The sequence below is a fragment of the Pyxicephalus adspersus genome, chromosome Z (genome assembly GCF_032062135.1).
Source record: "Pyxicephalus adspersus chromosome Z, UCB_Pads_2.0, whole genome shotgun sequence".
Classification (NCBI taxonomy): domain Eukaryota; kingdom Metazoa; phylum Chordata; class Amphibia; order Anura; family Pyxicephalidae; genus Pyxicephalus; species Pyxicephalus adspersus.
In genome coordinates this window covers 76,966,597-76,979,889 of record NC_092871.1, presented here as the reverse complement: position 1 = coordinate 76,979,889, position 13,293 = coordinate 76,966,597, and the positions used below count along the sequence as shown (strand labels likewise).

Below are 13,293 nucleotides of genomic sequence, written 5' to 3'. Positions count from 1 at the left end.
GGGGGTCCTAGGCTTCTTACCTCTCATTTCTGGTGAGTAGCTCAATCCCAGACTGGGATAACAAGCCATATGCCAGCATAGTAACTAGAGATGTAGAAAAAAAAGCTGTGCATCAAAACAAGACACAAGATAATATTGATATTATTTGTAAATGAAAATTAGATGCTTGCACTCACATAGGTATTATGTGTAAAAATAAGTTGTTTTAATTTTGTAGTTAAGATCTTGCAAACAGAAATGTAGCAAATGTTTATTTTATTTGTCCTTTTTTTCTCTTTTTAGGGAGCCATCATATTTTTTTCATCTTAGGCGGTGCTAACAAGTAAGTGGATATTAGATTATTTTAGATTAAGTGACGGAAGCACTTTCATTTTCGGTCCTGGTGAAACTTAAGGCGATACTTAGAAAATAATTATCTGGTTTTTTTTCCTTTGAAAAGGTGTTTTTCTGAAAAAGAATCAGTTTTTCTGATGGGCTGTTGATTGTGTCATTGGCTCCCTAGTAGATTCAGCATATCCCCCTAATTTAAAGTAAAACTATGGGCTAGACACCAGGTTCTAGTTATATAGTTTATTTTTTTTTGTAGAAGCTCCTAAGCAAGCTCGCAGAGTGTCTAACACTCTTGCAGCACTAGTCCTGTTGTGATTCTTGCCCAGGGGACTATCTTACATTGAGTTTGCATATTCTTCCTATTTCTGGTTTCTTCCTACATCTAAAAAACATACTGGTAGGTCAATGAACTCCCCCACCCCAAAAAATGTGTATTTGCCTGTGGTAGGGTCATTAGATTGTTTGCACCTCTGAGGGACAGCTAAGTGACATGAATACATAGTTTGTAAAGCTGTGTAGAAAATGTAAGCATCATATAAATTCACATTAATAAATAGTAATAAAGTGGAAGTGGAATTTCTACAAGCATAACACTTGCAACAATTGTCATGCCCCATCAAATACAAGCATCTCTGTGATCTGCTGAGGGAGAATTCTAGTCAGAAGGGTGTACCAAACATAGCTACTAAAAATAAGGATAGGAAAAACTGTGGCTACCCACAAGGGTGAAACCCCTTCTTCTAGATGGTGGACAGGGGAAGGGGTAGGGGTCCTTGCTATTAATACCTAAATACCCCCTTCATCTTTATGTAGCTACAATGTTTGTCGTGAACTAAACTAGATTTCTGAGTAGAGATAATTGCAGGTTTTTGAACTGTTTGGGGTAAATAGGGGGTAACGAGGGCTGGAAGTTTTAAGTAGAGAAGATAGTAGGACAGAGATTGGACAATCTTAGAGGTCCTTCATTAGTTTTTGCCTATAAACCAAGGATGTCATTTTATGTCCTTGGACAGGATTGCCTCATCGTACCACTGTTTGCAGTTGTACAATAATTGATTCTCTATGTGGTGCAAACAGATGGTATTGTACATGTCACAAAATATACAACAGCAGAAAATGCTATATATATATATATATATTTATTTATAGCAGTATGAAAGTAACTATCACAGTCATAATTAGTAATTGTATTGAACTTTGTTAGTGCTCTAATAGTCCCTGACTGTCAATAGAAGGGATAGTGATACAATAACTAACCAAACATTTGAGCCACATACATTTTAACATTGCTCTGGTCCATATATATGTCTTAACTGATTTAATAAATGTAACATATAGGAGTTAATTTGATTATTATTCAGATATTGTCCTACAATTTATTCCCTCACAGGATTAATAAAAATATTACATTTCCCTCAGAAACCAGCAACCATGGGTGACGGTGAGATGTCAGTTTTCGGCGAAGCTGCCTGTTTTCTCCGTAAGAGTGAAAAGGAAAGACTGGAAGCCCAAAACAAGCCTTTTGATGCCAAGAACACATGCTTTGTAGATGATCAAAAGGAACTTTATGTGAAGGGTATGATTACTGCTAGGGAAGAGGGGAAAGTCACTGTGAATACTGATGATGGCAGGGTAGGTATTTTTTTGTATATTAAGTCACCTAATAGACATGAATCAAAAACATTATTTTATTAAACATTTTTTCTCATTCTAGACTGTAACAGTCAAAGAAAGCCAAGTGTACCCCCAGAATCCTCCAAAGTTTGATAAGATTGAAGATATGGCAATGATGACCCACCTGAATGAAGCTTCTGTGTTGTATAACCTCAAAGAGCGTTATGCAGCCTGGATGATCTATGTAAGTTTCAACACATACAGAGATCAAAAAATGGTGGAGGGGCTAAAAAAAAGCTTTACGTCTGACTTTCTCTGTAAATTGTTAAACTGTAATATTAGGTGGCTTATTTGAAATGCTGAAAATTTGGTGATAAATCAAGGGCAGCAAAAAATTTGGAATTTCAAGTTCAACAGTAGATGTTTTAATAAATCACAGTTGTTTCACAAACTAACATCATACACTTGATACATTACAGACATACTCTGGGCTCTTCTGCGTCACTGTTAACCCCTACAAGTGGCTGCCAGTGTACAACCCTGAGGTGGTTGCTGGCTACAGAGGGAAGAAGCGTATGGAAGCCCCACCACACATCTTCTCCATCTCTGATAACGCTTATCAGTTTATGCTTACAGGTAACAGACTTGTTCTTTTCTGAATGTTTGTTGGATATGTTCAATAGTAATGTACATGGTTTAAATCACATTTATATTTAACAGATCGTGAAAATCAGTCTGTCCTGATCACTGGAGAATCTGGTGCGGGAAAGACTGTCAACACCAAGCGTGTCATCCAGTATTTTGCAACAATTGCAGCTATTGGTGACTTTGGAAAGAAGAAGGAGCCCAGCAACAGCATGCAGGTGTGTACTAAACTTTCAGCCTAGTTAGCATGTTTTAAATTAAAAAATATATTTTTTAATTTTGAAAAATAGGATTTTGGTAAAGGACATGGTTATTTAAGCATATGTACTCAGTGTCAGTATAAGGATGACACAATATAAATATAGTTTTTGCCTTTCAAATCAATAAGACTACATGCTAAGTATGGAATACAGTTTTAGGGCAAAAAACTATTAGAATGACATTTAGGGAGACTGCAAAGGTAGGCTAAACATAAGTAGTAAATGGATGTCAGGCCTCTTTTATGCCAAAAATTAAAAAGTTAAACCTAATTTAAGGTTAAAGTCTAATTTGGGAAAACACAACTTGGAGGGGATTAATACTAATATGTATACCTATGGACAATGTATATAGTACCAGCCTGTTACATCCTCTCATGGGAATACATTCTAAATTCATAATATACATATTTATGACCTTAGGTGCCTCCTTTGCCTGCTTACTGACTGTATTACACTAACTTGTGCTAACAAAGTTATGTAATTAGGGATATGTGTTGAGTGCTAATGTTAAAGCTTAGTAAATGGAAATTTATGAGAGTTGTATATGGTGACGAATATAACTTGGCTCTGATTACAGATCTGTCCTTCACAGTTAATATGCTGTTTGCAGTGTTCAAGAAATATGATACAGGCCTAAACTATATTGGCATCTGACTATGAAACGGCTAATAAGATTATGATGATGTTATTTACTACATAAAAAACAACTAGCTCAGATAGGCTTGAAGGGCCTAATATTAAACTTTGTATTCAACCTGATGATTTCATATAACAATTTCCAGCTCCATGTTAGAACACAAAATAGTCAAAAAAGGACTTCCTTTTCCGATCTGATTATCTATGGCTCTGCCTTTCCTATACAAAAATTTCTTCACCTATGAATGAAGATATGGTAAAAAAAATTACTATGATGGTATAAAGAATATAGAAGTCAACTTTTAGTTACAGTGTTGTTATGCTACAGAACAGTTTTTTGTTTAACTAATTTACAAAGTTACCAGCCAAATAAAAAATAACCATTTTTTCCTTTGAATGGGGAACCTTTTAAAACTATCATTTACAGATTTTATTTGTAAAGAACATTGATTGTAACTGAACAATTGGTCCGATTTATTACAGTTCCCCAGGGCTGGAGAATATAGACTATTGTGGGTGATCCAGCAAACCTGAAATGGATTTCCTAAAATGATTTGCTATTAGTTAACAAATGTTTTCAATCGTGAATGGATTAATTCCAGGTTTGCTGGATCACCTAGATTCTGGATGACAGTCTATCTTCTCCAGTGTTGGAGAGCTTTGATAAATCAGGCCCTATGTCTCTAAATGTACAGTTATTGTGAACATGCTAAACCATTATTCTTTTTATTTAGGGTACTCTGGAAGATCAAATCATCCAGGCTAACCCCTTGCTGGAAGCCTTTGGTAATGCAAAGACTTTGAGAAATGACAACTCTTCTCGCTTTGTGAGTATAATCTAAATTAAAGCTAAATGTTGCATTCACTGGTACTGCACTAAACATAAGTTTGCTTTTTTTTAACTTGCTGTCACATTTAGGGTAAATTTATTAGAATCCACTTTGGCACCACTGGAAAGCTGTCTTCAGCTGATATCGAAACATGTAAGACATTTTAAATCTCAGTTTAACTTTTTGGGGATATGTGTTTGTAGTGACATTTAACTTATGAATATTTACAGATCTGCTGGAAAAGTCTAGAGTAACATTCCAGCTGTCAGCTGAAAGAAGCTACCACATCTTCTACCAGATCTTGACAAACAAAAAACCAGAGATTGTTGGTATGCTCATATATCTTTCCAGAAAATAAGCAAAGAATTATGACAACCATCATTAGGAGCATGTAATTATTACAGTATGTGGTATTTATTATATTTGCATAATGTGTTTGTGTTCAGAAATTCTTCTTCTGACCACCAACCCATATGACTACCCCTCAATCAGCCAGGGTGAAATCGTTGTGAAGAGTATTAATGATGAAGAGGAGTTGATGGCCACTGATGTAAGTAGTTTGTAAAAAAGAAAAAAAATATTTTTTTTGTTTTCTCAGATTTCCACACATATTTTGCTGAAAAATTTTAGGTTATATAACAGATCACTTTTTTCAACAGACTGCCATTGACATTCTGGGATTCACCCTAGAAGAAAAGATTGGCATCTACAAGTTGACTGGTGCTGTCATGCATCATGGAAACATGAAGTTCAAGCAGAAGCAGAGGGAGGAGCAGGCTGAGCCAGATGGCACTGAGGGTTCGTCTTTTGTTTCATAGTTTGTTTAATTATTTTTTGTTAACTATCATATTTTAGTAATCGTTTCTTTCTATATGTCTAATTTCTAGTGGCTGATAAAATTGCTTACCTTATGGGTTACAACTCTGCTGATTTACTAAAAGCTTTGTGCTATCCAAGAGTAAAGGTCGGCAATGAATTTGTGACCAAGGGACAAACTGTGCCACAGGTATAAGGAAAAAAGAAATCCCACAGTAAAGAATTATTATGCTTACGCAGTCCACTGATAGAGGGTTGTTAATTTTATTTCCTCAGGTCTACAACTCTGTTGGTGCCCTTTGCAAGTCTGTTTTTGAGAAACTCTTCTTGTGGATGGTCACTCGTATTAACCAGCAGCTTGACACCAAGCAGCCCAGACAGTTCTTTATTGGTGTGCTGGATATTGCTGGATTTGAGATCTTTGATGTAAATTTATTTTCAGTGTAAGTCTGTCATGGCCAAACTAGTCTATTTATTAATTTGTTATTTACCTATAGTTCAACAGCTTGGAACAGCTCTGCATCAACTTCACTAATGAGAAGCTGCAGCAGTTCTTCAACCACCACATGTTCGTCCTGGAACAGGAAGAATATAAAAAGGAAGGCATTGACTGGGAGTTTATTGATTTTGGTATGGACTTGGCTGCCTGCATTGAGCTTATTGAGAAGGTAAATATATATATATGTAAATGTTATATGTTATTAAAAAAATGACTATTATATTTAGCTATAGAATAAAATCATCACTTTACATTTGTTAGCCCATGGGCATCTTCTCCATCCTTGAAGAGGAATGCATGTTCCCCAAGGCCACTGACACATCCTTCAAGAACAAGCTGTATGAACAACATCTTGGCAAGTGCAAGAACTTTGAAAAGCCCAAACCTGGCAAAGGAAAGGCTGAGGCTCACTTTTCACTTGTGCACTATGCTGGTACTGTGGATTACAACATTAGTGGCTGGCTTGAAAAGAATAAGGATCCCTTGAATGAATCTGTCATTCAGCTGTACCAGAAATCTTCAATGAAACTACTGTCTTTCCTGTACTCAAGCTACAATGCTACTGATGGTAAGTTCTTTGGCCTTGGCCTTAACAATAAGTGTTTTTCAACTGTAAACCAAGGTTATTGTTGATTGGAAAAATATATTTTTTTTTATCAGATGCTGGCAGTGGTGGCAAAGGTGGAAAGAAGAAGAAGGGATCCTCTTTCCAGACTGTGTCTGCTCTGTTCAGAGTTAGTACGACTTTTATTCTGTATGTAGGCTTACATACAAATATCTAACATAGCTATAAAAAAAGTTCTAATTGTAATTGAAAGAAAAGATTTTAAAAGCTTGCTACAAGTCAGATTCTTTTTTATAACATGTATTACATTCTACTTTACATTGTGTGTTACAGGAAAATTTGAACAAGCTAATGACCAATTTGAGGAGCACTCACCCTCACTTTGTGCGTTGTCTAATTCCCAATGAGAGTAAAACTCCAGGTAAAGGATCATTATTGTTTTCATTTTGTAATCATCAAACTTGCAACAGTTGTTGTTACCACTTATGACAATTTATTTTTCATTCCTAGGTATCATGGATAACCATCTGATCATCCACCAGTTGAGATGCAATGGTGTATTAGAAGGTATCAGAATCTGTAGAAAGGGCTTCCCCAGCAGAATTATTTATGGTGACTTTAAGCAACGGTAAATTCTTATGATCATTGTAATCATTATATTGAATCGCTTTTTCATACATTCTGATGCTGATATATACTAAATTTATATTTTTTAACTAAAGTTATAAGGTCCTGAATGCCAGTGCAATCCCAGAGGGTCAGTTCATTGACAGCAAGAAGGCATCTGAGAAACTCTTAGGGTCTATTGATGTTGACCATACTCAGTATAAATTTGGGCACACCAAGGTATGGCTACATCAACTGCCAAAATAAAGTAATATAACAACTGCTAATATTTAAAATTAAAATGCATACTTTTTTGCTAAAGGTATTTTTCAAAGCTGGTCTGCTGGGTACCCTGGAAGAGATGAGAGATGAAAAGTTGGCACAACTTATTACTCGTACTCAGGCCCTCTGCAGAGGTTTCTTGATGAGAGTTGAGTTTAAAAAGATGATGGAAAGAAGGTAACATTTGTTATGTTGTTAATTTAATAAAGTACAGATCTATCTTCACTACAGACAAAGAAAGAACTAAAACTATACCCATCTTGTAAACAGGGAATCAATCTTTGTAATCCAGTACAATGTCAGATCATTCATGAATGTCAAACACTGGCCATGGATGAAGCTGTACTTCAAGATTAAACCTCTCCTGAAAAGTGCCGAGACTGAGAAGGAGATGGCCAACATGAAAGAGGAGTTTGAAAAGACTAAGGATACTCTTGTCAAGGCAGAAACTAAGAAGAAGGAACTAGAAGAGAAGCTGGTTGCCCTTCTACAGGAAAAGAATGATTTATTGCTTCAAGTTCAGTCAGTAAGTAGAATGACATACACTGTTAAAAAAGAATGTATAATGATATATAATTGGTGGACATCCAAAAGTTTACAGTTGCTTACAAGAATGTTATTTTTAACAGGAGTCTGAGACTCTCCTTGATGCTGAGGAGAGATGTGAAGGTCTCATCAAGAACAAGATTGAACTGGAATCAAAGATCAAGGAGCTCAATGAAAGACTTGAAGATGAAGAAGAAAGCAATGCTGAACTGACAGCTAAGAAAAGGAAACTGGAAGATGAATGCTCAGAGCTGAAGAAAGATATCGATGACCTAGAACTCACTCTGGCAAAAGTAGAGAAGGAAAAACATGCAACAGAAAATAAGGTATAAGGAGCATGCAATCCATTTTCTAAAAATAAACATAAAATAATTATGTATGTTAATTTTTGTTCTTTTAACTTGTAGGTTAAAAATCTTACAGAAGAAATGGCCTCTCTTGATGAAAATGTCTCCAAACTCACCAAAGAAAAGAAAGCTCTTCAGGAGTCTCATCAGCAAACTCTTGATGACCTTCAGGCTGAGGAAGACAAAGTCAGCTCCTTGACAAAAGCAAAGACAAAGCTGGAACAGCAAGTGGATGATGTACACATATTTAAAAACAACCATTCTAATCTACTACATTTACATTTAAAAAGGGACATATTTTTCAAACAAATGCATTTATTTCTAGCTTGAAGGTTCCCTGGAACAAGAGAAGAAACTTCGACTTGACCTTGAGAGGGTTAAGAGAAAACTAGAAGGTGACCTGAAACTGTCCCAGGAAACTGTCATGGATCTTGAAAATGATAAACAGCAAACTGAGGAAAAGCTTAAAAAGTGAGGATTGCTCTTTTTTTCCTAATATTTTTTTTAAATTAAAAGGCAAAATTTAAAACTTTTATTAACCTTAATTTATAGGAAGGACTTTGAAATCAGCCAACTCCAGGGAAAGATTGAGGATGAACAATCACTGGAATCCCAACTGCAGAAGAAGATAAAAGAACTGCAGGTATAGTGAAATATTACAGGATCCTTATATCATAAAGACATTTTTTTTCGTCGTGTAACGATAAACACCTTAATTCTTAAAATAACCTTCTTTATTTAGGCTCGCATTGAAGAAATTGAGGAGGAAATTGAAGCTGAGAGGGCAGCACGTGCCAAGGTTGAAAAACAGAGAGCTGATCTCTCCAGAGAACTTGAAGAAATCAGTGAAAGACTTGAAGAAGCTGGAGGTGCAACATCTGCCCAGATTGAGATGAACAAGAAGCGTGAAGCTGAATTCCAAAAACTCAGACGAGACCTGGAAGAATCTACTCTCCAGCATGAAGCCACAGCTGCTGCCTTGCGCAAGAAACATGCTGACAGTGTTGCTGAGCTTGGGGAACAGATTGACAACCTGCAGCGTGTTAAACAGAAGCTAGAGAAAGAGAAGAGTGAGCTGAAAATGGAGATTGATGACCTCGCCAGCAACTTGGAGAGCATATCTAAAGCTAAAGTAGTTCATCTCTCTATACATATTTCATTATGTTATTGTAATCTTCATTCAGAAATTATTACAATAATTAAAACAAATGTTTTTGTAGGCCAACCTTGAGAAAGTTAATCGCGTGCTTGAGGACCAACTGAGTGAAGTTAAGACAAAAGATGAAGAACATCTGCGTTTGCTTAATGATCTCACCACTCAGAAAGCTCGTCTGCAGACCGAGACTGGTTGGTAGATTACTGCAATAATTTTATAAAACTTATAACTGTAGTAAAAGTAAAAAAGGTTTTGACTTAAGAATTAAATAAAATAAAATGTACAAAATCAATGGTTTGCTAAGAGTATTCAGAAAATTGAAAAAAAAGTACATGCATTGTGATGTATCTATTAAATTTATGATTTTTCATGTGTTGTAATATTTACTTCATAAAATTGTAGGTGAACTTTCCCGCCAGCTTGAAGAGAAAGAGTCTCTTATTTCTCAGCTTTCCAGAGGAAAGCAGGGCTTCACTCAGCAGGTTGAGGAACTCAAGAGACAGGCTGAAGAGGAAACAAAGGTACCATCCATTGTGAAATCAAGTTAAACAAGATTTTTTAAATAGTAAATTTATTACAAAACCACCACATATTTTTCCATTTGTGCATATTCCAGGCCAAGAATGTCCTTGCCCATGCCTTGCAATCTTCCCGCCATGATAATGATTTGCTCCGCGAGCAATACGAGGAGGAACAAGAAGCCAAGGCTGAACTCCAACGTGCTTTGTCCAAAGCTAACAGTGAAGTTGCCCAGTGGAGGACCAAATATGAAACTGATGCTATCCAGCGCACAGAGGAGCTAGAGGAGGCCAAGTAAAATTTGGGATATTCCTTTTTAAAATACTTCAACTGAACTATTAAATAAAACTAAACAATTTCTTTTTATTTTCTTTACAGGAAGAAGCTAGCGCAGCGTTTGCAGGATGCTGAGGAACAGGTTGAGGCTGTAAATTCCAAGTGTGCCTCTTTGGAAAAGACCAAGCAGAGATTGCAGTCTGAGGTTGAAGATCTCATGGTCGATGTAGAGAGAGCAAATAGCGCAGCAGCTGCTCTTGACAAGAGGCAGAGGAACTTTGATAAGGTAAATGGGCAAAAATACAACAACTGTACTAACATTCAGGTATTTGGCCATGTTCCTGAATATTTTCTCCATGATATCAGGTCCTGTCAGAATGGAAGCAAAAGTATGAAGAAGGTCAGGCTGAACTGGAGGCTGCTCAGAAAGAAGCTCGTAGCCTGAGTACTGAGATCTTTAAAATGAAGAACGCTTATGAAGAGGCTCTAGAGCACGTTGAAACCCTGAAACGCGAGAATAAGATTTTCCAACGTATGTTACGACTTACAGTTGAAAAAAGTTTACTTATTTTTATTGTATGTGAAGTGTAACATTTGTTTTGCCATCTCTTACCAGAGGAGATCTCGGATCTGACTGAACAGATTGGTGAAACTGGAAAGTCCATTAATGAACTTGAAAAGGCCAAGAAGCAGATTGAACAGGAAAAGGGTGACCTTCAGGCTGCTTTGGAGGAAGCTGAGGTATAGAATTAAAACTTCCTCATGCTACATGGAATTGAATTTATGTTGCCATTTTTGACTGGAAGTATTCAAACAACTTCATTTTGATTATTCTGTTCCTTCATGAAGGGATCATTGGAACATGAAGAAGCCAAGATCCTCCGAATCCAGCTTGAGCTGAACCAGGTAAAATCTGAAGTAGACAGAAAGATTTCAGAGAAGGATGAGGAGATTGAACAGCTGAAGAGAAACAGCCAGAGAGCTATCGACACCATGCAGAGCACATTAGACTCAGAAATCAGAAGCAGAAATGATGCTCTAAGGCTGAAGAAGAAGATGGAAGGAGATTTGAATGAACTTGAGATCCAACTCAGCCATGCCAACCGCCAAGCTGTGGAGGCACAGAAACAGCTCAGAAATGTACAAGGACAGCTAAAGGTATCTTAAATAAGTACAAATAGGAAAGTAACATAAAAATCAAATTGAATTAACTGACAAGCAATAATCCTACAAAAATGAAAATTTATATTTAAATGATACCAGTACTTTAGTAATCATTAATTTATGAATGAAGAAAATTCTACGATTGTTGTTACATAACTGCACACTCCATCTTCACCTTCATAATCTAGGATGCCCAGTTGCAGTTAGATGATGCTGTGAGAGGACAAGAAGACCTAAAGGAACAGGTTGCTGTGATTGAACGCAGAAACAATCTGCTACAAGCTGAGATTGAAGAGACCAGGTCTGCTCTGGAACAGACAGAGAGATCTCGCAAGATGGCAGAACAGGAACTTCTGGATGCCAGTGAACGTCTCCAGCTCCTGCACTCACAGGTAGGATTTTCTACTATGCACCAAGATTTAGCAATATTGGTACCTCTTTTTGTTTAATGCAAAATAATACACCAATTGCTTCTTAGAATACAAGTCTGCTCAACAGCAAGAAAAAGTTAGAAGGTGACCTTACACAGATGCAGAATGAAGTAGAGGAATCTGTACAGGAAGCCAGAAATGCTGAAGACAAAGCCAAAAAGGCCATCACTGATGTACGTATCCCTTTATCTACAAACAAATGTCATAGATAAAACCTACATCAACATTTCAACTGACTGTTTTCCTCTAATACTCAAGGCTGCTCTAATGGCAGAAGAACTGAAGAAGGAACAAGACACAAGTGCCCATCTTGAAAGAATGAAGAAGAACCTTGAACAGACTGTTAAAGACCTGCAGCACCGTCTGGATGAAGCCGAGCAGTTGGCATTGAAAGGTGGCAAGAAGCAGCTCCAGAAACTGGAATCCAGAGTGAGCACAATGAATGCAAATGATGTAAAGACTGGGAGAGTTTATCAAATATTGTGTACAAAAATTCAATATTTTTTTCTAAAAATCTTGTCTACAGGTGCGTGAACTGGAGAATGAACTAGACAATGAACAGAAACGTGGAGTTGAGGCAGTTAAAGGAGTTCGTAAATATGAAAGGAGGGTGAAGGAACTCACCTATCAGGTATATTAACTTTGAAGGTACCCATGCTTTAGGTAGTTGTTTGGTTTAAAAAACTGTGTAATGAACATGAAATTCATATTTTGAATACTCTAAACTATTTTATTTTTTATTTTTGCAGACAGAGGAAGACAGGAAAAACATCCTTAGGTTGCAGGATCTGGTAGATAAACTGCAGTTAAAGGTCAAGGCCTACAAGAGACAAACTGAGGAATCTGTAAGTAAAAACTAATTAAAAAAAAAAACAAAACATATTTTTTCTTCGTAGACTAGACTTGGCAAAAAAGATTTAGATCAAATGTGCGATTATCATATGATTTTTCAATAACACCTTCCATTAATTTCTAAAACCTATTTTTCAGGAGGAACAAGCCAATGGTCATCTAAGCCGCTTCAGGAAGGTTCAACATGAGCTTGAAGAAGCTGAAGAAAGAGCTGACATTGCCGAGTCCCAAGTGAACAAGCTCAGGGCCAAAAGCCGTGATATTGGAAAGGTATAAATAAAAAAAAAAACTTTTTATGGTATGTTACTTCATTTCTTCTTAAAAATATTTTTTGTTCTGTTTTTTTCTTCTTTTGCAGAAAGAAAGCGAGGAGTAAATGTGATATTTTGGATGCGGCCAGTCTTGCCATGGTAGAATGGTTGTAGAAAATAAACAATATTTAAATTATGTTGTGCTAATATTTAAATAAAGCATTGCAATTCTTTAAATATGTTGTAGCTTTGTTATTTGTTTTTACTTAATACGCTGAACTCTTAATAAATTAGTTTGAGGTGCTCTGGTTCCTTTCCAAATGTTTAAAGTGAGCCTCTCTTGTTTGGGCTGGCAGATGTTTCAGCTCCACCCAGATGCCCTTCCCTTGCTATCCCTTTTGGTTCCTCTAGTTTTCCTTCACACACTGCAGGAAACTCTCTCTGCTCTTAGATTGGCAGATTTGCTTTAAAAGAACATTTATTCTTTTGTCCAGAAGTTTACCTTTGACTTGTTTGCTGTGTGACATTGTGGATGTATCCATGTATCCAATCTTGCCATGGTAGAATACATATACATACGGGACATGAAGATGACCTACTTTAAATAATAAACTGCAGCAAAAAAAAAAAAAAAAAAAGGGAAGTTACCGCCTGGATGTTCATTCTGA

General features: G+C 36.5%; 1 protein-coding gene across 1 annotated transcript; it reads left to right on the top strand.

Moving 5' to 3' along the window:
- The first annotated feature begins 281 nt into the window (after positions 1-281).
- On the top strand, positions 282-12,844 carry LOC140343255 (myosin heavy chain, skeletal muscle, adult-like). The gene is made up of 39 exons (XM_072429849.1): positions 282-322; positions 1,750-1,962; positions 2,045-2,188; positions 2,424-2,580; positions 2,665-2,807; positions 4,220-4,312; positions 4,405-4,468; positions 4,546-4,644; positions 4,762-4,865; positions 4,975-5,113; positions 5,203-5,321; positions 5,408-5,557; positions 5,629-5,799; positions 5,892-6,198; positions 6,291-6,364; positions 6,529-6,616; positions 6,706-6,823; positions 6,918-7,041; positions 7,124-7,260; positions 7,354-7,609; positions 7,713-7,955; positions 8,037-8,213; positions 8,302-8,447; positions 8,529-8,619; positions 8,719-9,108; positions 9,197-9,323; positions 9,535-9,653; positions 9,749-9,945; positions 10,030-10,213; positions 10,294-10,459; positions 10,544-10,668; positions 10,777-11,085; positions 11,280-11,483; positions 11,570-11,695; positions 11,781-11,951; positions 12,049-12,153; positions 12,272-12,367; positions 12,513-12,644; positions 12,733-12,844. Exons 2-39 carry the CDS (start codon positions 1,762-1,764, stop codon positions 12,748-12,750), a joined length of 5,814 nt encoding a protein of 1,937 aa, XP_072285950.1. The 5' UTR covers positions 282-322; positions 1,750-1,761; the 3' UTR covers positions 12,751-12,844.
- Positions 12,845-13,293: the final 449 nt, after the last annotated feature.

Excerpts from the sequence above, each read along its gene's own strand:
- LOC140343255 (XM_072429849.1), top strand. The coding sequence starts at position 1,762 with ATGGGTGACGGTGAGATGTCAGTTTTCGGCGAAGCTGCCTGTTTTCTC. Across the intron at positions 7,956-8,036 it reads AACATGCAACAGAAAATAAG|GTTAAAAATCTTACAGAAGA; the intron begins GTATAAGGAGCA and ends TTTAACTTGTAG. Across the intron at positions 9,324-9,534 it reads TCGTCTGCAGACCGAGACTG|GTGAACTTTCCCGCCAGCTT; the intron begins GTTGGTAGATTA and ends ATAAAATTGTAG.